At 42.0% G+C, this 26,747-nt stretch overlaps 1 protein-coding gene across 2 annotated transcripts in view; it reads left to right on the forward strand.

Annotated features, from left to right (window-relative positions):
* Positions 1-5,147: 5,147 nt before the first annotated feature.
* Positions 5,148-26,747, forward strand: part of CDH2 (cadherin 2) — a 117,980-nt gene continuing 96,380 nt past the window's right edge. Inside the window, exons 1-2 of one of the 2 annotated variants that reach the window (XM_005153530.2) lie at positions 5,148-5,769; positions 16,741-16,852. In XM_005153530.2, coding sequence (XP_005153587.1) covers positions 5,695-5,769; positions 16,741-16,852 — 187 coding nt within the window. In that variant the 5' untranslated portion in view covers positions 5,148-5,694. Of the gene's footprint in view, positions 5,770-6,898; positions 6,957-16,740; positions 16,853-26,747 lie in introns of those variants that run through there. The other variant, XM_034062702.1, reaches the window with a different exon arrangement.

Genomic DNA, 26,747 nt, shown 5'->3' on the forward strand with positions numbered 1-26,747 from the left:
ATTTATATTTATTATTCTATTTATGTATATTTATTTTACTATTTTTATTTTTTAATAAAAAATTAGAGTTCTGGTTTCTGAATTTTTGCTACCTAGAAGTCAGGAGTAGTAAGGCTGATCTCCTGAAATTTACAGTGTTTTTTTATTGGTGTTACACACATATATTTACAGAGAAGCCAAAAGTTTTACTCCTGCCAGTGAATTCTGGCTATGGATAAGGAGGGAGTATGGGACTCTGCTGACTGCATGAGTCAAAAAAAAAGTGAAACTTTGATCCCCAAAAAATAAAATGATTACTTGATTTTGCTGGAAAACCAGTCCAGTAAAATTACTCTTTATAATATAAATATATAAAAATACTATTAAAAATATCTCTTCAAATAAGAGAATTATCAGCAAATTTAAAATAATAGTTAAAATTTACTGAAGTTAGATTTTTATGAGGCAAGTCTATCTCTTGCTACTGGCCTATTCGATAGGAAGCAGTTCTATGAAACTGTAAAACTTTCTTCTGTGGTGATTAGAAATCCTCATAGGCCCTTGTTACAAGTTGTCATCCTTTCAACCCTTTATCGCATCATATGATTAAGGCCTTGTTGGTTTTTTTGTTTGTTTGTTGAAGATATCTGGCTGAGTAGAGATGCTAAGCTGATCAGAAGGTCATCTCTATCTCGATTTTCAATAGGAACTCTGCAGGCCAAACAGCTTGCTGGCACTGGGCAATGATGCTGAGATCCCTGGGAGAATGAACTACAAGCACTAAGCTTGATTATGTTGATACCCAAATCATCACACCAAGGGTATAGATGTAAGGCAAATTATACAATATACAAATATATTGTACCACATCTGGATTACATATGCTCAGCTTCATCTCCATAGAGAAATCCTTCGCAAAAGTTGCTAGCAATTAACAGAAATATAACTGTGATGACAGATAGGATTTAGCTCTCAGGAAAAGGAAAAAACCCTTTTCCAACAAATCATATATATGTATATACACATACACAGCAATAGAAAAAGATTGATGTTGCAGAGGGACTGTTAAAGCAAAACCAGAACTGCTCTGTACAACATTCTTCCATCCTAACCCATCTGATTTTCAAATTTGAGCAGAACAGCCCACTAACTGCTGCAGCTGTAGTTACCTTTCCACGCCTTGCATTTTTTTGATGTGAGAAACAGGCTGAAGAAATATGCAGAGCTATGCACATTAGGTAATGATAGTGCCAGAAAAGCCCATGAGGATAACTTGGTTAAGTTCTGTAGCAAATTACAAGATACTGTCAAGTAAATATTACTTACTGCTAAGACTGCCTTTCTTTCTCCCCCTCCTCCCCTCCCTCCCCCAAGATAATTTCCCTAAATAAAAGGACAATTAGAACTTACGGGGTTTTTAGTTCACTTAGGTGTCCAATATGAAAAACCACATTTAGAAAAAATGCTCAGACCAGATGATTCAAAGGGTTACACTCATTTTACTGAATGTGTTAGCAGCACTAACAACATTTTAATTATCTCAATTCTTAACATATTTAAGCTGTTTGGGTACCTGTGCCACTCAGTTTTTCTTTCCCAGCTACATAAACTGCATTCTTCCTGGCCATCATGAGTATCTGTTTGCTAAAACAATCATTTTCATGTGTTGCCAGTGACTAAAAATCTTGCAATTCAGAGAAATTTCCTTCACCCCAGGAATTCTACATACATGAAATTGCTATATAGAATATACAAATCTGCTTTTTCCCTATTGCCTCTCACAAACTACACAAGGTAAGTCTGGGGTCTAAGTGGGTCCTCAGAGCCCAAGTTAAAACCAACTGTGTTAAAAAGTTAGATTTTTATTTTTGTTTGTGCTAATTCCTCTTCTATATGTTGAAGGAATAGCCCAAGGAATCTGGGTTAGCAGACAGGGTGTGCAGCCTTCATGTCATAGTAAGAAACAACCACTGCTTTTTCCACTATTGTGATAAACCTCAGTAATAAGCACTGAATATCCTCAGAACCTTTAATTAGGTGTTTCTTGGTTGGTTTTGTTTTGTTGTGTTAGCAAATAAATATATTTCTTCATATGTAATGAAGAATACAAGGAAACAGGGTAAACTAGTATGCCTTTAGTACTATTGTTCGGTACATTTATCCTTCCATCTTGTAAATACATAGACATACCAACAATAGTATGCCTGTGTGCAGTGTGATTCCATTTGCTGAGATCATGTGTATAAATGTTTGTCAGATCAAGGTCTAAACTGTCAGTAAGGTGCTTAGTTTGCATAATTTGAATCAAGGAGAGTAGTCATAGCAGTACCAGGCAAATTAAATATAAGGATAGACCCACGAGGGAAAAGGTCTTTTTTTTCTCCACAATATTTGTAGGCATGAGTAATCTAGTATGTTCCAAATTGAAAACATTCATTTTTTACAGAATTTTCATGAACCCGAGAAATGAAAATTAATTTGGACAAGTTGAAAGAGAGGTTCAACTCCATGACTAACATGGGAATTACCCTAATCCTCTCCTCAACTTAATCATGGAATTTTAACAAGGTTTTTCTTGAAGCCCTTGAGATCCCCTAGGTTGAACAAGAACTTATGTCCATTATTTTTATACTACTTAAAACACACTCATAAATGTAATCTGTAGCCGAGTTATGAGATAAACTCTTTGAGTTCTAAATCACTTGTTCAAATCTTGATCAGGAACTGACACTGTTCACTGTCTTTTGCATGACACACATGAAAAGGGTTGGCAGTCTCAATCTAATGGCAGTTCTACCACTGAATCTCCACCTATACCTACTTAATGCTAGAATATTTCTGGGGAGAAATAAAAAAAATGCATGCTGTTTTCTTGGGCTTAAGCTACAGATGAATAGCATAAACCCTGAGGAATCATCTGTGTCTGGAAGCAATGTACAAGTTTCTCCTCTGCTTTCCCACACATATGCCTCTCACCCACAAGATGCAGTGCAAATTATATCTCAAAAGGTATAGCCCACCCCTGCTCTCTTAGCTCCTCTTTATCACAGTACCTAGAACTAGGAAACTCTGTAAGCTGGAGGAAACTTTTAGCTACAACCATGTAAACAAGGGAAGCCAACTGCTTGACAGAACCTTGTTCAAAGCTAAAAGACTCAGTAAAATCGTGTTGGCAAGAGCAATTTTTCTGCCAGTGTTACTATTTCTGCTAAGTAAATTTAAAGGCAGCAGCAGAACTGTAAGAAGCATCAGCCAGAGCTCAGATCTGGTAACCTTCCAGATATACTGCAGAGCCTTTTATTTTTTTCAGGCCTTTAGGGATGGATGAGTTGAGGGATATGAGGAGCCAGGCCCATTTAGATGATAGGTAATTACTCTCATTGGACAGTTGGCTTATGGAGTTGTTTATATTGTGTGCTTCGCATTTTGCAGAACACTTTGTAAGAGTGAATAAATGCTGCAGTATAATCATTAGTAAATTTTAATATTATGTCTGACTACCTGAAAATGCAAACAGGAATCTTTTACTCAGGGAAAGTCACCATTTCATAAGCAAATCCACGCAAAGGCATTAGAATTGCTAAAGAGACTGCACACATGCTCTGTCAGGTGCAAACTCTTCCTTGTAACAGGATATAAACATCAGCTGCGCCCTTCTTACTTACTTTCCCTCAGTCTATTTTTTTTCCTCCTAGGCTAAATTTTAATCCAGAAACTCATTAACAGACCTTGTTTCCCTCATTTATTGTTCTTCACAACTGGCTTCAATACAATTTCATAGGCTTCAACTTTAAAGCGGGCGTGGGAAGGGGGGGGAGATGCGTGGGGGGGCTGTTTTTCTAGCTGGGGCTGCCTGTCCTCGGCTGGGTCTCATCTGGCTGTTAACGCTTGCAGGAGGTGCCCACACTGCTCGCGGCCTGTTCTGTCCTGTGCTATCCTGCCCTGCCCCACGGAGGCGGCGGGATGCGCGATCCTGGTCCTGGTGGTCGCACATCTCCGCCGCCGCTACTTGCTCTCCTCCGACCTGAACAAACAGCTGCATCGCAGGTCACAAGCGACCAGTATTTTCAATTTCGAAGCAAATGAAATCAGCATCGTGCGAACATGTACTTACCCCGCCTTTCCCCGATAAAATATAAAAGCAAATCCGCTGTTTCTTTTCAAAACACGAGCATGGCGTTTTGCATTATTTTCTTAAACGGGGGGGGGAAGGTATTTTTCTTGCACGTTCAAATGTAAAATAAGTGCTTTAAAATAATAATGCACTGTTTTGAATCAACATTTCATTATATTGTCTAGGGGCCAATGACTACAAATTTTTGCTTTACTATGTCCCAGGATGGGAGCTCTGAGGTGTGGACACAAAAACAACTTGACCGAATGACTTGTGGGCGAGAGAAAATATTTGCCAGCTCTGCAAATGACCCAGCACTGATTCTTGCTTCTGTAACTGTTCCGCTCAGCAACACTCCCCAGTTCCGTTAGGCGCGCTGAGATTTTTTGGACCCACGGACCGCAGCCCTAGCCAAGCTGCTGAAAACATTTGCGGATAAAATTCAGCAGGTAGCTTGGAAAACAACGGAGGGGGGAATAAAAACTGAAGGGCTGTGGGAGTTAACCCGCTAAGCAGTAACAGCTGCGCGAAACTTTGCCGAGCCACCAGCACCGGGGTGCCGTGCAGGGGCATCCCGCAGCCCCCGATCTAGGCACCGCCGCCCCCACCCCGCCGCTTCTTGTTGCACCGGCCGGCCCTTACTGAGCGCGGTGGGGAAGGGGCAGTCTCTCTGTCCTTCATTCCTTCCGTCCCCAGCACGTTCTCTCCTTGCCCCCCCAACAATTGCTTCACACCAAGTTGGTGGGTTGGAATTTGGAATTTATCCTCCAGAGCCAGCTCTCGGGGAAACTAGCAGGGACACTACTATTCTCGGGCAGCACCGATCCCCAGCGCTCGCCGTGCCGTTCCCTTCCCATTGGCCGTGCGGCCGGCAGGGAGCGACGGGAGGCGGAGGGGGAGCTGCCAGCAGCAGGCAGGCACCGTGCGAGCGCGTACACTAGGCGCACGGCAGGCAGAGGCTGCTGGGGTATTGTTATCATTGTGCTTCAGCGGAGGGTTTTGCCTGCAGGGGGAGGGGTGGAGGGAGGAGAAGAAAGAGGGAGAGAGAAAGTGCGGGGCGAGCATGCAGCAGGGTTGGGGCCGGCGAAGCGGCGGTGCTGGCGTGCCCGGGCTGAGGTACTGAGAGGAGCAGCCTGCCCGAGCTCGCTGGGGGGCACCGGCGGGAGGAGCGAGGCGGGCACTGATTCACGCGTGGGGAAGGCAGACAGCTGAGGAGAGCCGCCGCACCGGCCTCGCAGCAGAATCAGCGACTACTTCTTTCTTATCTCCCAGCCTTTTGTTCACCCATCCTCCTCCTCCTCTTCCCTGCCCACTCTCTGCACCGCGGAGGGGGCTCGGCAGAGAGAAAAGCAGCCTGACCCAGGGCCGAGTTTCACCCATCCTCCGCCCCTCGCTCTCTCCGTCTCTCTCTTCCCCCGCTGCATCGCTGCCCATGAGCTAGAGCGGCAGCCGGCTCCGGCAGGCGGGGCACAAGCCGTCCGCAGCTCCCGGCAGCTGCCGCTGCCCGACCCTCCCCGCTGCTCTCCTCGCCCCGCTCCGCGGGCTCTAGCCGCGCTCCGGAACTGCTGGGGGCCGCCCTGCCGCCGCCCCTCCTCGTCTCCATGTGCCGGGTAGCGGGAACGCCGCCGCGGATCCTGCCGCCGCTGGCGCTGATGCTGCTGGCGGCCCTACAGCAGGTAAGCACCGCCGGCGGGGAGCGGGGCTGGGCTGCGTCTCTTTGTTCCCCTGCGGGCACCGGTGCTCGGGGAAGGGGGGAGAGCCTGGGGGAGAGGGGAGTATAGAAGGGGGCTCCGCCGCCGAGGTGGGGATCTCGGGGAGGGGATCCGGGAAGACGATAGCCTTCCTGACCCCTGCAGCCGGTGTGGCTTGTGACCGCTCGCTCGGAGCCACCTGCTCGGGGGCAGTCCCGGCGCGGGAGCCTCGCTCGGGGCTGGCTGAAGGAGACGGAGGTGCCCTAGGGCAGGAGGGGTGGCGGCGGCGTCGCTGCTGCTGAGGAAACGCGGGTTTCCCCCTCGTTCCTGGGAGAGCAGGTGTCGGAGGATGAGAGGATACGGGGGGTGCTGTCCGGTATCCGCTCGGGCGGCAGGAAGATGGAATCTCGGCCCCGCTGTGAGTGCGGGGGACAAAGTAACGGAGTAGGGGCACGGGATGGACATCCCTCCTCCTGGCGTGGAGAGGGGTCCCAGAGCTGCCGAGCAGGAGCAGCAGCCGCTGTACCCCTCCTGAGGCGGCTGGGGCCCTGCGTACTGCGCCGCGCCTGCTCCCGTGCCCGCTAATCCTTTCCCAGGAAGAATTTAATCAGCCTCCGCCTGGGCGCCGGGCTTCCCCACCCCCTCTCGTTAACGGGAATTTCCACTGGGACGGGCTCGGGCTCCGAAGTGTTTTATTTATTATTACCAAAGTCCTGCTGCTGCCTCCCCCCGGCGGGCTCCCCGCCTGCTCCGAGCGGAGGGGGTCCCGGGCGTGCAGCCTCGGGACGCGGGGCACCACTGGGCACCGGTTTCCGAGGTGCCCCGGTCTGGCGGGGAAAAAGGGGGGTGTTTCTTTCCCTGCAGAAAGTAGGGGTCTGCCGGCCAGCGCCGCTGCGAGGGGCCACTGAGGAGAGATGGGACTGACGGGACCCTGCGGGGGGAGGACGGGGAGACGACAAAATGGATCCCGGTTGGGGCAGCAAGGGCAGTGCCTGCCGGGCAGTGGCTGGGCTGGGCTCCTGTCTAGCGGCGCGGGGTGTCTGGAGCAAGCTCGGAGCCGAGGGAACCCCCAGCGGAGGCCAGGGGTAGGTGGGCAAGGTGGCGGTGGGTTCCCCTCCCGCTTTGTGCTCGCTGAGCTCGTATCCAGCGCCGCGCCGGCGGTGGAGAAGGCGGTAAGTCTGAGGGACAGATGGCGCAGATCATCGCCTCTTAATGGTATTTACGGTTGGGGCATTTCTGGCGGGCCGGGGGAGCGGGTTGTGGTGAGGCCGGCGGCGGGGACGGGGCGCTAGGGAGGCCCCGGCGCCCTCCCGCAGGAGCGCCTGGCACAGGGCAGGCGGAGGTGGCTGGCGGCAGCCACTGTCCATGGTGCAGCCACCCGCTTCGCCGCGGCGGGGGCAGGAGGAATCCCCCTCGTCCTCCCGTCGCCTCTTCCGCCGCTTCTGTCACACCCCGTCCGCTCACGGGGTCCCCGGTCGATCGAGCCCTCCTTCCCCGCAGTGTCTGAGCCACTCTTAGGGCATGATGACTTGCACCAGGCGAGCGAGGTGCTGAAGCGCTGCTCCACGGCAGCCGCGGATTTTTCCTTGAGTCTTAGGGGAGGACACGGGGCTGGCTGGCGTGACACAGTGTCCGGTTGGGCATGAGCGAATTCATGTGAAAGCGGCCACCCTCCTGTTCAGAAACTTGCGGTGTGCCGCTTACAGGCTGTTGTTGTCTTGGGGGTGCATTTGGGGTGGGTTTGGGGGTTTTTTGTTCTTTCTTTTTGTTTGTTTTTTTTCCTTGCTTTCTGTACTGGTTAATTTTCACTTTGGTTCCTCCTCCCCCCCCCCCCCCCCTTCCTCCTGTTTTCCAAATGCTAGTGTATCAGCAGATCTATACGTGAAGCTTTTCTTTCTCTCCCTCGCCCCCCCCCCAAGTCCTTATGTTGTTTATTGTACATCCTTCCAGTTCTGTTTAGTCTTCTGATCTCAATAAATCTTTAAAGCACAAGTTCTTCAGTAAACTGTTTTTCTTCCTCCCTCCTTCCCCCCCCCCCCCCCCCCCCCCCACCCCGTACCCAGGGCAGGTTTAAAATTGAAGCACAAGCTGTGAATTAAGGACAGGAACTAGCCATATTGCTTTTATGTATCACTCTGTGTCACTGGCACGTTACGGTTGGGGAATCCAATTTCCCCCTTGTTTGGGTATCCATTAAATCAGGTTAGGGTTGATTTTTAATAGTGTGTAACAAAATTGGAACTTGGGTATGAAATCAGATTTATGGACCTGCATCTGTACAACACTTTCATTTTAAAAGCCTTTCCCCCCTCCTCTTCTTTCATGCGTACTGTAAAGAACCTTCACAAGCTTGGTGCAGTGCTAACTTTTCTTTTTCTCTGTCATCATACCTACTGCTTTTGGTTTGTAGGAGGTTTTCTGTATTGGGTTCTTTTGAAATGTTGAACCTTTCTACTTAGTTTTCCTTCTCTGCAATATCATAAAGGAGCTACTTACCTTTATTTTCTGGAGTTGTTGATCACCTATTCACCAGTGATGTAGGAAAGCTGTAATGGAATTACTTGGAAGATCATAACTGGAAGCAGGTTTTCAGGCAGATCTGTAGGAGCTGTTTAGGTACAGGAAATAGGGCTTTAGATTTTTGCCAATATGTTAACCTGCATGGGACTTAAGTGAATAAAAACTGCACTTTATTTTGCTGGTTAACAAATCGGTGTGAGTTTAGAAGTATGTGGAAAAAACCTGACAGAAGAGAGGATGAAAGGAGCCAGCCTTGCTTCTCTGGCCAAAATAACAGTTACAGTTTTTGGAACTGGGATAACAACAGGGTTAAAGAAGGAATGCCAAAGCTACAAGAATGAAACTGCTGTTAGTTAGAAACGAACTGAAAAGAGGAATAGAAATGAAGTGCTCAAAAAGGGACTAATTTTTTTTTTAAATGTGTAAGGTGATTGGAACACTCTGTTGATGTTGTCCATTTTTATATCAGAAACAAGTAAACAGTAAAGCAGTTTTGGAGCCTTTTGTGCCTAGATGACTGGTTTGAATTTGAATTATGATGACAGAGGATGTAAGTTATTACCCTCTGCAGGCAGTTTTGGTCTTATTCCAGGTCTTAGCACATCTATCCAGGTGATAAAGCTACTACCCTAAATGACATTCCTGTTAAGCTGCCTCTGCTCAGAATCCAGCACTGGCATTTCCTGCCAGCGGCCCCCCTTAGTAATCACCCCCAGAGGTAGTCACTGGCAGAATTGGGGTAAAGCATATAAACGTGATTTTGTGCAGAAGTCGCAGAGAGATCTCCTGTTGTGGGTGCGACTTCTGTCTCATACACCTGTGTCAGACTATTACTAAAAAAAAAAAAAATTAGTCTCTTTTAAGTCATACAGTAAATACGTGATTATGTAAGCACAAAAAATGAGATTCAGAGTGTCTCTTTTTTAACATATTGGACTCCAACATCAACTCCTTTCAGTGAATTTAATGCATTTTATAACACATTGTATAAGCCCCAGAACAGGACAGTTATGTGAGTGCCTCAGCCTTCTTGGGTGTAGATCTTTATATTCTAGTTTTGCTTTGTCTTCAAAGAATATATCTGAAAAGTTGAATGTGGTGGGATATTGCAGCAGAGATCTCTCTAATCCTTGTCTGGCTGGTCTAAGTGATACTGATACCACTGATATATCCTCGAGATTCAGATAATTGCAAAACTATAGAAAAAGAACATAAAAGTATCTCTTTAGTTATTAAAGTGGGTATTTAATTCAAATATTTGTTATGAAAATACTTTTTTTTAACTGCTTTTTACACCTATTTTAGGGCAGATAAAGTCAAGAATTAATTTTTGAAAATTAAGTCATTGGTTGACAAAACAGGAGATAATGTTGTGTATTAAACAAGTTCTGATTATCTGAGCAGATACTGTAACAAACCCAGAAATGTATATACTGCTTATATAATGAGGTATATGTTCTCATGTATTGCCAATTTACATATTTTTAATAAACACTGTGTTTTCTAGAAAGCCTTCTGCTGTGCTCTCTCTTTGTAGTACTGCTTCCTAGGTATGCAGCTTAATGTTCTAAAAAGATTAATGTATAGGTTTTATGATACCAGTTTTTAAAATATTGCTCCAAATGATCGTATTTTTTAACTACATCTAGTCAAGAGTGCATAATTCAAAAACCTCCCATCTATTAGTTTTCTTTCTGCTCCCAAAAATTGGAGAAGCTCCCAGAAACATCATTGCCCTGCCATGTTCCGTCTCGATTTAGTTTCGGTGACACTTGTATGTCAATAATTTTTATTTATTAGTTTTTTTTTTTAAATAACCGAACACTGTAATGCATAAGACAATTTAACTGTGATGAAAGTGCGTGTATATATTTAAAAATAGCTTGAGGAAGATGTGAGTAAAGTTGTTTTTACTCAACACAGTCTTGTGTGAGGGACTTTTTGTCATGTGGGAAGGAACAGGAATTGTTGAATATCTTTTATTGCCTGAGTAAGAGGATCATTTACCAGTTAAACTCTGTGTCTTTCTCTCACTGTTTCTGAAAATGTTTTTTAGGTTAACCAAAAAAGAAAAAGAAGTTTAGAAAACTTGCAGTAGTTTCAGTAGTTCACCAGCGCTCCCATTAGGATGAGAATTTAATTTATTTCAAACAATGTACACGTACAAAACATGAGTCTGTTCCCCAAAGGCTATGCAACCTGTAATGTTCCATGGCATTTTTAGTTTAAATTGCTTTTTGTTATAAAGCACAGTAGGAGCCTGTAGTGTCCTTACTGAATAGATTGTCTGCTTCCACTAACGCAGTGGCACTAGTTGTGCATAAGATGCAGTGAGACATACCAGGAGTTGGAGGGTGATGAAAGCAGGAGTATGTAATGTCTTTTGCAGTAGCAGTAGTAATTAGAACAGCTCTTCTCCTCACTTATCATCAAACTGAGGCTTGCTGGTTTTCCAGGCATACGTAGGTGTGAGTCTTGCTAGGAGAAAAGATGTTGTATTTTACTCCAGGATGAGTTTAGGGAGAATTTGTGTTTTGCTAAAGCATGTTTGTAGTTTACAAGTGATCTGAGGTGGGCCTTTTTCACCTGGGTGTTGGACTGTGCTGCCGTTTACCTTGAGAGATATATCTCTCTGTGTGATTCATCATTTGATTTGATACTGCAGTTCTCACTGAAAGACCATGGGAGCGCTGTCTGAATAAAGAGAGAAAAATAGGATATCTATTTTTAAATGGCTTATGAAAACAGATGTGGGATCAGCAGCTTACAAGATGGAAGGTGTATCACTGCTAAATCTTTTCAACATGTCACTTAAAACTATTTGGCTTTAGTCAGTATTTGTGTATTTAATTAAATACAGTGTTTCCAAAAGGCGCATTTATTCTCTAGGCACTCCTTGACATATTTAAAATATATATTTTTACCAACAGAGTCCTGTAGGGACTTCTCCATTCCTCATAATTAGCATATAATTATCACCCAGCAGCTGAAGACATAGTTAAAATTTTGTGATCCCCCAAGAGTTCTTCCAGATAGGCCTTGTGAGGCTTTGGAAAATGCAGCATCCTCCTGTACACAACAGTTTTCTGGGCAGAGGTGTTCAATGTGTGGGTGAAGTTGAAGGCTATAGGTGTGGGTGCCCCATCCCTGGAAGTGTGCAAGGCCAGGTTGGATGGAGCTTGAAGCAACCAAGTCTAGTGGAAGGTGTCCCATGGCACAGGGGTTCAAAGTGGATGATCTTCAAGGTCTCTTCCAACCTAAACTACTCTATGATTCTGTTACCAAATCAGAGAGTTCATTTCCTCTCTTAAAGAAATGAGAACGTATTGTCAAACATAAGGATGATTTGTTTCTGTTGGTTTTGTGTTTTTTTTTTTTGTTGTGTTTTTTTTTTAATATTAGAAAATGTGACTTGCAGAAATTCTATTTGGTTTTGTTACTGCAGTTAAAATCTTAAGAAGTCCTTCTCTGATGAGAGCTGTGGCTTCTGGAGAACCACGTTTCTTGGGAGATGCAACAATCCCTGTTCTTCTGACTGGGGAAGAGAATAGTCCAACCCGGGCTATGGCTTTGTGCTACCTGAAGTATGCCAAATAAGTGTCAACGTGTTTGATAAGGCAAATTAATATTGTCTCTCAGTTGGGGTTAAGAGAAAAGGGTATGAATATGATTTGAGAAACTCCCATCTAAAAAGCTGTGGTGATGAGCCAGTGGTGGTTCAAGGCAACTCATTTTAAACTGGGTGGTACCAGAAAATTGCAGATCCTGTTATTTGGGGAGAGTGAGAGCTTTAAGTGTTGACTTAAGAAGCTGGATTTTCTGATCTTAAGTGTCCTGGTTCATGAAGCAGAGCACTAATTAGAAGTGAAGATGGCACAGCAAAAGCCCTTCCTAGTGTAACTGAATGACCTCTGGGAGGATGTAGCCTGGTACCCAGTTTGGAAGCTTTTGGCTTCCAGAATTATTTGAATGAAAGGCATTTTTCTTTTTCTTCAGTTGCAACCTATGGTTGAAAACAAATTGTACTTGACTGTATTTGCTGGAGTACTGAGTACCATGAGAGTATAAACTGTTGCAGCTCTTTGCAGCAAGTCAGATTAAGAAAGTATTGCTAAATGTTTTCAAGTTTAGCAGCTAAAGCATTTTGGAGATGACTCTTACCCTGCAGAGTATTTTTTTGTAAGCCTTACGGTAGTAAGTAGATACCCATGATAAAAGAAAACCCACCTTATACAGCATATCCCACTATGTTGGATGATGTATGTGTGCAAAACTAAAAATAGATAGAATGTTCCCTGGGATATCCAAATTGTAAATGAGTATTGGGTAACATGCTGCCCTTTAAATTAATGAAGAAACACCCAGTCTTTAAACACAGTCACTAATGTTTTTATGATCTGTTCTTAAGTTGAATATTACTGTCATAGTTGCAAATTAATGTTGGTTATTAAGGAGGGAGATCTGAAATACCCATCCTGCTCTGTCATACATATAATTATGTCAGATGTTGTTTTGAGCTTTGCACAATAATGCCCTGTGAATTGGTTGGACTTGGCAACCAGCAGCTGTACTATGTCCAATTATAACTGTATAGTACGACATTTTCTCCCATGCGTACCCCTCTATTTTTCATTTTACTACCTAGGTTTATTTTTCTATAGGAATAAGCTACAATGAGTGTAAAAGGAAGCAGTCTTTCAGAAGCAACTTTCCTTGCATTTTATACAATCAGCATTAACAAATCTAATGTTGAAGTACCTGCAGATACAGACAGTGGAAGAGCAGAGACTTTGATATTTCAGATTATTAGCTCCTAGTGAACTCCAGTGGTGTACAGTATATGCAGAGAGAAAAAGATCAGCCCTATTTGAAAGCTGTCTTCGGGAGCCCAATTCTGCAAATTTAGAATGTGTGTTGTGATAAAAAATTGCCTCTACAGTCATATGGTGAGCTTGCATTTTTAAACAGATGTTTCTTTACAGAACCACATTCTAAATATGGCGACTTTTTAGAGAGTATGGGAGTTGGGAAGAGGTATTAGTCTAGAACTGTCAACACTAGTGAAGCAATCTTGTCTGGTTTTATTCTTGTTTTAATTTATGATCTTTTCACATGTGTGAGGCCCATGTTGTTGGAAGATGCTTACTGGTGGTGTTTAGAAAAAGATGTGAAGTAACCATGAATCCTTTAGAATTGTGGAGTTGAGATTTTCAACAAGTCATTGGTTGTTTTTTCAAATTAAGCTGGAATACAACTTTGAATACAACTAAACCACAGGTTTCTAGATAGGTATCTAGATAAGAAATAAAAGTAACTGAGGAGCAGGTATGAAAACTGCAGGCGTAACTGCCAGAACTGTATCAAAATGGCCAATTCTTCTAATTGATTGAATAATAACTTTGACAGAGGCTTGTGATTTACATCATGTTGCTTTGTAATTGCAGTTTGCCTATTGCATTTAAGCTGAGATCTACAGTACTGAGTTTATATACATGGTCTGACACCAAGTTTGACTTGGTGTTAGCTCTTTAGCTCTGGAGGTAGTAATGCTGGTAACTCATTTTACAGTTAAAAATGACTGAATAAGCCATAAATGATGAGGAAAGCAGAACAGTTTTTCGGTATTAACCCTATTTTGCTTTAGCAAAGTCATTTAGTACTTGAGAGGAGAATGTTCCAAGTGCTGAGCTTGTTCAACACTTTGCAACTCCATTAAGTATGTTTTATATGGGTACAAGATGAAGTAATTGCTTTCCACTTTAAAAGATAAGGTATTTTTAAGTAGTAGCCTTGTGTAGATGAATGTACGACTAATATTATCTTTTATTGGTTTGAAATAGTCTTGTACCAATCACACAAAATCCTGTAAATTACAGTAATGTTCCCCATAATCTTCTCTGGCTTTCCTATTTTTCCCCAGATAAGGGGATAAAAATGTTTCAGCATCCTCTTCTGCTTTTAGTTATAATGGTTTAAGTTTTGCAGTACTCCTAGGCTGAACTTGATATGACCCAGTGTGTCTGAAGCTACAGCTTCTACTCAATTCAAAATGCTTAACATAGGGCGATTAAGAATTGCTGAAAATTTGAATTCTTCTTTTCCTTGTGTTTTTATTCTCAAACAATCTTTACAAAGGGCTGTTTTTGGAGAGCAGAGTACAGTCTTTTGTTTCCGGATAAAATTGATGGCTGCAAGTGAAAGAATAAAGAAGGCTCTCTATTCATGTCCCCAAGCCTTTGTTTCAGTGGGCATTGTTTCAGTTTATAAGAGCTGTTTAGTACATATAGATTGCTAGAAAGGCTGAAAGATTCCCAGGCGCATCAGTGCAGACTTGTTAAAAATCCAGCTATCTGCTCAGCTGCCCACCCAGGACCTTTTGTTTCAAGGATACCATGAAAAGCTTTTTTTTTATTATTTTTTTCTTTTCCCTCCATCATGTTTGCTTTGAGGTCACCTTTTGTACAGTAGTTTAAATGAGTCTTACTGTTTTTCTTTCTAATTATGGAAACTTTACCAAACCTATGATTTGAGTTCTAAAGCTGAGGAAACTGGTAGTTGGAATTGTAATTACGTTTGATTTGCCATCTTTTTATCTTAAAAACTCAACAAGTGGACTGTTGGGGCTTAGCTATGGATCCAAGTTCCAAGTACCTTAGTTCCATGGTAGCTTAAACTGTTCCTTTATGTTTGCTTTCTCTTTAGGAACCCCCATATAAATATTTTAAAGTACATAAGTAATTGCACAAAAGTGAGATACTGGTGTAGTATTTAAGTCGCAGTTAAATCCATAACACAGTTTAAGTTCACCTGACATTTGATAGTTACAAGTTCTCTTGTCTGCTGCCTGCCTTGATAGTGAATTAACTTAAGAGTTAGGTAGTAATTTTTTTTTGGTAGTGTCCATGTTTAGCTGCTTAGTTAGGACCATGTTGGTGCAATCCAGCATGCTATAAATGCCTCCTTGTATTAGTGATAAAGTTATTCTAATAGGGGTTGGCATGCTGAGCTTGGCCATGTGTGTCAGTGGAGAGATTACACTTCTGCTGCCTGATCCCTCTTCCCTGAGGGAGCCCTTCTGGTTTGACATGCTTCTGTCCCACCTCTGTTCTAACGCTCTCTTTCCCTGAGGTTACTATGATAAACGTGCATCCTCATCTCCTCTTTTTCCATCACTTTTTCTTTTTTCTTTTTCTGGTAGTGTTTGTCAAGTGTACGCAGACGTGCTTACATGGCTTTGAGTGGGTCTACTTGATGGAAGCCCATCTGGGAAAGTAAAAAGGAAAATCTAATTTAAATCTTGATCAGATTTAGGTATGACATAGCAGCATAGTTGCTCGTGCTGTCAAAGACCATATACTACATCTGGGTATGCGCATGGATAGGCCTTTACTTGTAATGTAGGTGTGTTTGAGATGCTGTGAGGGCTCTCACAATTTCTCAGAAATATCTCAGCCCAGGCTGGCGTAGGAGCTGGCCTCTCCACCCTGTGCAGCATGAAAGGTGTTTTGCCATGTATGGTCACTTAGCCACATGTAAGGTGGGCTGTTGTCTTGTGTGGTGCTAAAATGAGACAAAAGCAATTCACTGCAAAGAAATCTTAGTTCTTTGCCACAGAAAAATTGATTTTTTTTTTTTTACAAGTAGGTGACAAACTGTCCTGGAAAAGAGCTTCTCTGTCAGAATTATCTTCTGAACATGGTACATTACAAAGCAAAGAAGTTTCCAAATGCTGTATTGTATTTCTCAATAGAAAGGCATTTATGAAACTCTTTGAAAAAGTGATTTGAGGGGAAACTTTCTTAACAAGTGAGAGAGCAAAGTTTCAGAGGCTCTGTTCTTCCCTTGTTGTGCAAATTTAATAATGAGCTGGTCTCCTTTTAACTTAATGCCCCTTTGAAATAGAAGGAGATTGCATTGGAAACATTTGTCTTTATATGGTATCCATTTGACTGCTAGTGCAAATACAAGTTGTTAAGTTACTGCAAGTGTAGAATTTACTTCTGCTGGTGCAGCCTCACATAGAAAAACTCTAAATAGTGTTTTAAATCAGTGGTTGAAGTTGTTCCTCTCAAGTAATCTGACTATGAAAAAGTTTGTGGTGGGTTTTTGTGCAACATTTATTTCCAGAGAAAAGAATGTTTTTGTTCCCTTTATGATTCCCCTTCAGTCTCAAATGCTGGTTTTGTGGAAATGTTCAGTTGTCAGAAGAATCAAGATTGTGTATTATTTAGATCTTACCAGACAAGTGGGATTTGTTCCTTCCATTCCAGTTATCAGAAAGATTAACCCTTTGCCCCAGTGGTCCTCATTGCAGTCATTCAGAAACAAAGATGCTCCTTGTACAAGGAAGTGGCAAAATGGAGTATGTGCCAACTGGAATGTTTCTCTGGTGAATGAGGGTTGTGAGTATTACATAAATTTCGTCTTGCATTTCAGGCACCGATAAAAGCAACCTGTGAAGATATGTCATGCAAGACTGGATTTCCGGAAGATGTTCACAGTGCAGTGGTGTCAAGAAGTGTACATGGAGGACAGCCTCTTCTGAATGGTATGATTAGAAAAACATGCTTTGATATTGGTTTTTTGTTTTTCTTTTTTTTTAATTTTTCTTTAGTTTTCTCTAGTTGTAACCCTAAATCACTCTGGAGCCCAGTTTCAGCTTTAAATAGGGCACAAACTCTTGCAGGAAAGAACATCAGCTGCTCTGTGATTATTATTTTTTTGATTGCTGTCATAGGACTTGGAAAATCCATTGGCATTAGTGGTAGCACATGCACCTCTGTTGACTGTAATCTGAAAATACTGAGTGTTACAAACTTTCCCATGATTGTCCACTAACTCTCAGCCCAGCATTCACACTGCTTGTTCTTCCCACTGACAATACGTATGTCATAAATCTAAACTTAGAGCCCATGTATGAATGATGAGGATGTAAAGAAAATCTCTGTTCTGCTTTACGTCTCCCATAGAAGCATTGCGCTTACACCTAGTACTAGCACTCATATTAATGCAGAGATAGCTCCCTTACTGCTTTTTCCTGGCAACCTGAGGAGAAACACCTGTGGAAAGTAAGAGCAGCATTAGAGAGTGGATGCCTGTAAGCCCTCGGTTGGTGACTTCAACTCTGGCATCTGCAAGGAGCCATGCCAGCAGCGCACTGCTCTCTCACCCTGGCACCTACCTGCATCTGAGTGGCATGGTGCCCAGGATGAGGATGAGCTGCTCCCAGGCTCACGGTGTGCTTGGCAAGTGTGAACCCTTGCCGTCATCAGGGATGCACTGCAGTCAGATCATCTGCCTGCAGGTTGTCCAGGTTGGGAATTCAGTCTGTTGCTCTTTTTTTGTGTCTCTATTTCTTTTTCACAGCACATGCTCTGAATCTTTCCTGGGTTTTCCAACTGGTTCAGTTTCAGTATACAAGTTTGTCGAAATAGAACATTTAAAAAAAAACTTGAACTAATTTGGCTGTTTTCTGAGCTGTTACCATAGTATATTTTTTAATCTAATTTGGAAATTGTGGAACTAACAACGTTAGTTTTAGATGGTTTCAAATACATCTTAAATAAGTACTAATTTAATTTAATTTGTTGTTTCTTTCACGTATAAATATGGTTACACAGATCGAGACATTTAAATGAAAAAAATCTAATGAGTCTGCAAAACAAATGAAGTAAAAGCTGTAGTCTTGATTTTACATGCTGTATGTAGCAGTTTCTCCTTAATTATATTTTACAGACCTATTTTGTGCTTTTTTAGAAGTATAATGGAAACCTGAATGCAGGATGAATTGATTAGCTTTAGCGTATTTAAACTTGAGTTATTAAAGCTTTTTCTGTTCAAGGAAGTATATTCTACCACCACAGACTTCCCTTTTATTAAAGTACAGCTTAGAAATTCATGTATTAAAGTAAATGTTCTGCCAATTGAGAAAATAATAAAGAGGAAAGAGAATTTTCTTGCTTTCTCACCAGATGGGAGTTAATAGATGACTCTCTTATAGATTCCTGCAATAGCCATCAGCACTGAGAACTCCTGTGGTAGGTGATGTGGAAACCTAGAGGAAGTGGTGGAAATGGGGATGTAGAGCACAGAGGGCAAGATCTTTCCAAAGATGTTGCCTTGAAACCACCAAATATTTGTTACTGGTTAATTAACATACCATCAGTTTATCTTACAATGGAGATCACACAAGTTTTGAGATCTGTCCCGTCCTGGCAAAGTTCTGTTCACTCTTAATGGAATCAAGACCCTTTCTGCAATTTCTCTCCTTTTTTTGTCCACCACCTGGGGACCATAGTGGATTGCCCACTAATTCTTTGTTGGCATTGTTCATGCAAATCTGATGATAATGGCTGACCAGCCTTAACTAAGTCTGAACTAGGAATGTAGGATGACAGGCTAACTTCCTTTCTCATTAGTCATTGCATTCACACAGTCTCTTCCCTTGCTTTTCAGAAGTGAGTGAAGCATGACTGTTGTTTTGTCCTTGAATGGTATTAAAGCGCGTAGCATTTTAGGGAAGTAGGAATTGGAAAAACTGTATGAGGCATACACATCATATCAGCTGGTTGAAAAATGACCTGGGGGAGTTTTTCCTACCACCGTTTCCTCAGCTGAATTACTGCAGTGGTTAATTCTTTTGAAAATTCTGACATGCTTAAAAGCATATAATTTGCTGGTTACATATAAACATACAGTCCATCATTGCATAGCTTTGACTTAAATTTAATTACACTGTCGTTTTGAAATACTATTGTTGTCAAAAGCCTTTTTTCTGGTTATTTAACTGGATTCAGATGACTCTGCAAGTTAAGTGTAGTTGCATGATACTGGTTTCTTAGGAATAACCATAGGCCTGATTCTGATCTTAGTTGTCTCACCTCTCTTACTGTGTAGAATCATAGAATCATTTAGGTTGGAAAAGGCCTTTAATAACATCAAGTCCAACTATTAACCTAGCACTCTCAAGTCCACCACTAAACCGTATCTTTAGGTGCCACATCTACGCATCTTTCAGATACTTAACCACTGCCCTGGGCAGCCTGTTCGAGAGCTTGACAACCCTTTTGGTGAAGAAATTTTTCATAATATCCAGTCTAAACCTTCCCTGGTGCAACTTGGTGCTCTTTCTTCTCCTGTCACTTGTTACTTGGCAATAAGAGATTGACACCACCTTGCTACAGCCTCCTTTCAGATAGTTGCAGAGTGCAATGTCTCCCCTGAGCATCCTTTTCTTCAGGCTAAGCAATCCTAGTTCCCTCAGCTGGTCCTCATCAGACTTATGTTCTAGACCCCTGACCATCTTTGTTGCCCTTCTCTGGACCTGCTCCAGTACCTCAATATATTTTTTGTGGTGAGGGGCCCAGAGCAGAACATAGCGTTTGAAGTGTGGCCTCACCAATGCTGAGTACAGGAGGACTGTCACTCCCCTGGCCCAGCTGACCACACTAGTTCTGATTCAGCTCAGGATGTTGTTGCCATACTTACGTCTAATCTTCTGACAGCTGTTGACCCAACACCCCAAAGTCCCTTTCCAAGTCCACCTTTTCCAGCCACTCCTCCCCAAGCCTGTAGTGTTTTATGGGGTTGCTGTGACCCACATACAGGACCCAGCACTGAGCCTTGTTGAACCTCATACAGTTGGCTTCAGCCTATCTATCCATCCTGTCCATATCCTTCTGTAGAGCCTTCCTGCCTTCAAGCAGATCAGTACGCCTGTACAACTTGGTGTTGACTACAACCTTCTCAAGTGTTTGATCCCCTCATCCCAGATCATTGATACAAATACTAAACAGGACTGACCCCAATCCTGACAAGTAGTGGGCAACACTACTTGCAGCTGGTTGCCAGCAGGATTGAATTCTGTTCAACACCACTCTTTGTGCCTGCCATCTAGCCAGTTTTTTACTAAGCAAAGAGTATGCCTGTCCAAGCCATGAGCAGCCAGTTTCTCCAGGAGAGTGCTGTGGGAAGTGGTGTCAAAGGCTTCACAAAGGTCTAGACAGACAACATCCACAGCCTTTCCCTCATCCACTAAGTGGGTCACTTTGTTGTACAAGGAGATCAAGTTATTTTTTGAGGGAGAGTTAGACTTCTTCCTATCTAAAAAAAAAAAGTATATATTTTTAACTGATAATGGCTTTGTTCATTTATATTGCTAGGATAGTATGTCAGCATTTATTAGTTTCTCCTTGTGTACATGAGGTCATGAGAGGCTCCATCTTCAGTTGTTATCCATGTGTTCAGATGTCACAATATGTGAAAAAGCAGTGGAACAGTGTATTCAGAATAAATTGGAAAAGGGTAAACCCTCCACATTTATTAATGTTGTATTACGTTATGTAGTAGTCAGAGAAGAAGTAAAGTTAAAGAAGGGCTTCTGTTCAGTATGTTAAATGCCTTTGCTTGTGCAGGTTTTATTGAGTTCTGTAGTTTATCCAAGAAAAAGTACTTGTGGCAGTTTGATATGCTGGCTTATCTAATCTTTGTTCTGCATCCTACAATTTTTAAGATACAAATAATGCATTTCTGCTAAAATCATTCACCTAGGAAGATTACTTGAATGGTTGTGGTATCATATCTTAGAGATTCTTACTCTGGTAATTTATTTTAGTAGTTTCTTATCTTTCAAAGACTTTGTTTTAACAATGTCCGTCCTGTTACAAAATGCATGATTTTAGTTTTCCGCTAAGCAAATTCATTGTCTAGACACTATTCAGATGTATCCTTTGAGTGTTGTATAGCCATAAAATATTTCTAAGCACTTTGAGTTGCACAATGATAAAGGAAAAAAAAATGTTTTGGTGTTGATTACTGAGATAAGTGGTGATTATGGATGAGTAACAGCACAGTTTCATGAGCCATTTAAGTCAGGTTGAGCTTATGCTGTTGCCAAAAGAGGCATGCTTATGCCTTCCCTCCTCTTCGAGCCTGGTACCAAGTGCTCATGAAACCATAAAATGAACGTGGTTAGCTAATTTATCTGGTGTAAACTCTCACTCCTACTCCTTTAGATTTTTGCTAAAAGATCTTGTATGCTTAAAAACAGCTGAGGTGTCCCTGCTGCGTTCTCTCTTCTAGCAGTGAAATGCTTAGGAAATACTTGTTTTGATACTTTCATACTGAGTGACAGAACTTGATTTTGACATTCCCACTGACTTATTTTGTAGTTTACTATTGAAAATACCAGTTGGTCTGAAACAACCCAGAAACGCATTGTTGTGAATGCGGTGCTCAGGCATTGCCTGGTATTTAAGAGTGACTAATGTTTCTTTGTGATGTAGTAGAAGTTACATGGGTGCTGACTGCCCTGGGTGAAGCAACTTCCCTTCTTCTTTGTGAAGTGCTAGTGGTGTTTTATCAGCCTACATAGAAATGCCCATCATCAGCTAAGAATAAAATTCTTTTAAAACTGAAGATAGCAGCATATCTTTTAAGGCTTAGGTCTTGTTCCTTTCTATAAGCAGCTCGTATGCAACTGTTCTTACTATGGTAGCTTTGATATTCTGATGCATTTTAAGAGTAGAGCCAGAGAAAGTATTTTTAGCAGAATCATGTTTTCCAAGAGGAAAATCAGTCTTCCTTACCCCCCCTCCCCAAAAAGAAAAGGACTCTCCCCATGAAAAAAATAAAAATGGTAACCACTTTGTTTGAAGTCTCCTTGCCTTAAGCAAAAAGGCAAGTTGACAAGTTCCTTCCAGGAAGACAGCCAAAGAAACTCAGATGGATCGGGTCTCTATGAGCTCCTGGCAAGCTGGGAAAAAAATATTTCAGTTCTTCCCAAATATATTGTTTACTGAAATTCTCTTCCTGTACCCTTACACCCCCCCCTCCCCCCAAAAAAAAACCCAAACCACAACCATTCTGGTTATTCTTTTAAACCTTTGTGGGAGTGAGAATTACTTTTTTTTTCTTCTGCAGAAGCTTATGTTGGGGAAAAATACAAGAATATTCCCAGTCCTGCTTAACATTTAATGGGTTTATTTTTGCCCTCTACCATGTGAAGCAGAGTAAATTTTAATGCTCCTACTTGGTGCTGTTGTGCCTTGTTTTGTTACATTTACATTCCAGTTCTCAGTCTCTTGCCTTTTTAGTCCTTTTCCTCTTCTTTTCAGCTTTACTTTTGTCCTCTTCCCATACCCCACAGCATCCTAAATTCTCCTGTGTCAGTACTGAGCTTACTCTCCTGGACTGGAAGAGCTGCTTCTGTTTGCTTTAACTACGCTAGCACAGTGGCTGTTTTATGATGCCTGTAGTCTGTTCACATACCTAAGCTCTTAATGTATTCTCGGATACTTGTCCCCTGAAAATCAGAGCTTTCTTTTGTGGAAGCAAGTGATTGCTTTTGTTGAGATGTGGTTTCCTTTTCCCCACTCCTTAGTTAAACATAGAATATATCCTAGAGTATACGTAACATGTTCACCTTGCTGAACAGTGGTGAAATATCTGCTTGAACAGAGACCCCTTTTTTCTCCCTTTAAATTCTGTAAAGTTCTACATTTAATTCATATATGATACCTGCTTTTACTCTTTAGTATTAAGCTGCTGATTAATGTTGGTATTTTCTCATTGCAAGCTTGTATGTAGAACATTATATATATATATAAACAGATTACATATGTATTATAAAAAAGAGAATAAATATAAGTAGTGAAATTCAGTGATGTTTCGGATGTGTGCAAAGGACAAACATTTCGGAAATGCTAACTCCATTGTCCCTCAGTGGACCCTAAAGCTGTTATGGAATGGCTGTATTTGGATCAATTTGTATATGTAGCATCAAAGAATTTCTCTTGAGTTCCAGATAAGAAGACGTTCTAAAAGAAACCTATAAAAATGTACTAAAAATGTTTTCCTTTTATGGAATATTTGTACTAGAGGTGGAAATACATTTTGTAATAAAAACAAAATAATTCCTAAATCTACTATTCTGTCCACTTTTTCATGAGAAGGAACCTGACTCACCCCTATTCCCTGCAAAAGGAGCATTGCCTGTGTTTCCAGTGTAGATTCTTATAACTACATCTTGATAAAGAAAAAAATAAACTTGCAGAGCAATTATAGAAATCCTGAACAGTTGCAGTGTTCTGGGATGTGTAAATTACTATCTTAGTTAATTAGTCCAGCTCTGGTAGTAATTTCTGTTTATGGTGCATTTACTTGGAAGGCACTGTATTAATTAGTACTTATTCCATTTTCCTATATTCAGCTGATTTCGTATGATGATTTTATATGTAGTGTCCTTTCTGTGTGCAGAAGTATGAATTATGAGAACTGAGTTGTCAGCCGCTCCTATAAGCCCTGGGCATGGCTCAGCAGGGGATGGCAAAGATGTTTGTTTCCACCTCTGAAGCGGGGTCTAGCTTTATACTGTTAGTAAGACCATTTAGTGTAGCATCAGCTCAGTTTTAAACTCTGCCATCTGGCCCTGATTCCCAAGGGGCCATTATTTCTCCTGAAATCGCTAATAGTTGGAGCCTTCTACAAGGCTGATGTGTGCTGTAGGGGAGGCTGGGAGGAATGGTGGTTGCAAAGCTGTGCAGAAAGCCTAACCAGCGAAGGTGCCCTTAGGTAGGAGAGGCTTATCTAGTCATAGAAGAAAAGTTGCTGTTGGTTGGAGCAGCTGCATTAAAAACAAAACATTTCTTTATGTGAGTGGATTAGTTTATGAAATCCATGGATCAAAAACTCAGGTGAGGCCATCTGGGTTAGCCTAATATGAGACACATGGTTTGTATAATTACACATTTGAATTCTCATTTAAGACTACATCTTTTGTTGATGTGTCATTTTTCTATCAATCTGGAAGACAAATTCACTACAGCATCCTATTGAACTGATATAGGAAATGCCCTTTATTACAAAACATTGCAGTACTACATAGGAATACATTCCAGTGGTAGTTTAAAACAATGACTACATTAAATCAGATACTGCTGTGTTGAAAACTTAGATGTCAATCAACAGATTCAAGTGCATTTTGAACTCTGATTTTGGTTGAATGCAGTAAGGCAGATTGATTGCTTTGGGTTGAACTTGTGACACTCAACATGGGGGCATTTTTTAATTTGGAAATTATAACTTTTGGAAGCATTCACTTCCAAATTTTTAGGGCATGTCTTAGGCATCATAGTCAGTCCTGCTGAACTGAGAAGATAGGAAGGGCAGAAGAAAGAAGGTACAAGGGAGCAGTTTTGGATGGAAGGGAAATTACTAGAGCTGCTATTCTCTTCTAGGCTGCAGAAGGAGTAACTGGCCTTTGGTACCCTTTAAATCTTTCCAATTTAATGCAACACATATAGTTTTCTACTCTTCTTCATATACACCAGCTGAATGAATTGTCTTCCAGAGGGTAAGGAGAGTAATGTTAGGGGATGAATGGGATGAAACATGTAGTAGAGAATGGGGCTGAGGCGGGGAAAGGGGAGAATCAGAAGAATCCAGGTTATGAAGGATGCTGGAATAAGTGGATGAATTAGTAGAGACTCTGCCTGGTGTAGTTCAAGGAAGAAAAGGAAAGCACAAGTTTTCAATAACTCTAGAAAGAACGGAGAAACTTGGCATTGTTTGAGGGCTTGAGGGCAGAAGCAACTTAAGGTAGGAAGGAAGATATCTTGGAGTTCTTCCAGATTTCCTCATGACATCCAGTTTGAGCTAGTCATAGGCATCTGATATCTGTCCTGAAGGAAACGCCAAGGACTCAGTGGAGCTCACCAGAGTGAATTAAGTGAGCAGATAGTGCTGAGAAGCTTTTCTAGGAGAAACTGCAAGGCCTTTTTGGCATCAGAATGACAACATGATGCCCACATCTCCCCCTTTTTTTTTTTCAGTTTACACTAATGCCAAGTAACTTAATTATTTGAGTATTCAGCCAAGATCAGAACACGCATAAGAGCTTTTTGAAGATAAATGGATCTTATAGCAGGAAAATCAACTTCACTGGAGAAGTATTTAGAGCTGCACATAGTGGCTTGTCCACTGTTCTGGAGGCAGCATTGGATTTGAGTGCTCAATCCATCAGTGCATCTATAGAGTGGTCTCAAAATCCACTGCTTCTTCTTTCTGTAAGTGAATTGGTACCAGTAATGTTGTTTTCATTGTTTCTCACCTTCATTATAGATGTGCAGTTTAAGTGCATGTGAAAGCTGGGAGAGGATATACCAAAAATGTAGCTTTCTTCCCTGGAGTTATAATTACATCACAGTGATGTGGCTGCCAGATGAGTGAGTTAGATCAGCAAGTTGATGTCTGAAAACTATTTGTGGTAGGGTAGTTCTCCCCTGGGTCAGCTTGCTTTGGTGATTTACTGGGACCTGCTAGGGAAAAGGAGATGAATTAATGAGAAAAAGGGATCTGTTGGAGATGATAAGAGAAAAGGAGGTCATAGCTGAATGAAACTCCACTGTGTTGGATTCCCTGTTAGGTTTTTGGTTTTGTTTGGGGTTGTGGTTTTGTGTTGTGTATGCTTGGCTTTTTTTCCCTCCCTTTTCTCCCTGCAGTGCAACCGGGAGCTTTTTTCCTGCTGTTTTAATTTATTCCAGCTGAAGACCAGCTTCCTGCCTGTCCCTTGCCGCTTGCTGCATCCCAGCCTCATACAAGCGTAGCAGTGGATTGTGCTGGTGGTTCCTTCTGGGTTGCAAATGACAGTGAGCAATCCCATTAACCTGCAAGCCTGGCTGCAAACAATCCTGGAGAACCAGGGCACCCACCACTGGCTGTGGCTGCCATCCCTAGCCCCACTGCAGACCTGGCCTGCCAGTGGGCACTGATGCTGCAAGCAGAGGAGTAGCACAGCAGGGCTCAGGTGCATCTTACTCTCCTGTGAGCTTCCTGTAGAGCTTCAAAAAGTGGCCCATTTTGATGTTTTCCTGTTCCCTTTTACTATCTGCTGTATTCAGCACATGCTGTGTTCTTGTGTGCTCACCTGCAGAAACAAGCTTGCTCTTGTGCACTGTGTTGCTTTTTAAGAAGTAGGTTTTGGTTGGTTTTGAAAGTTCATGGCACATGCCTCTCAGGTTGTGGAGAAGAGGAATTATTTAAGACCCTCTGTGAGTTCCAGTTTAACATTCTTTTAAATAGGAAAGTTATGAATCCCTAAAAGCATAATTTGTAACATAAAAGCTATCAAAAAGCAGTGCAAGCTGTTAAAGTGTTTAAAAATTTGATTCTCTGCAGTTTAAAATGTGAAATAAATGTATACTAATTGTTTTGAATGGAGATGAAGATGGTGTTTGAAGCCAGTCTTTAAAGGAATTAGTGAGATGGCACAGCAGTTAATGGTGGAGCACTATTTTTCTGTAATGGGCTCAGCAACGTTCTCTAATTAGCTTGCAAATTGATATTCAAATACAAGTAAACTGGCAATCAAATACAAGCAAACATCTATGTAAATAGAATATGGTTTCTGCAGTTAGCATACCTGTATCGAAATTATGTGTGGGTGG

Source organism: Melopsittacus undulatus, chromosome 1 (assembly GCF_012275295.1).
Source record: "Melopsittacus undulatus isolate bMelUnd1 chromosome 1, bMelUnd1.mat.Z, whole genome shotgun sequence".
Classification (NCBI taxonomy): Eukaryota; Metazoa; Chordata; class Aves; order Psittaciformes; family Psittaculidae; genus Melopsittacus; species Melopsittacus undulatus.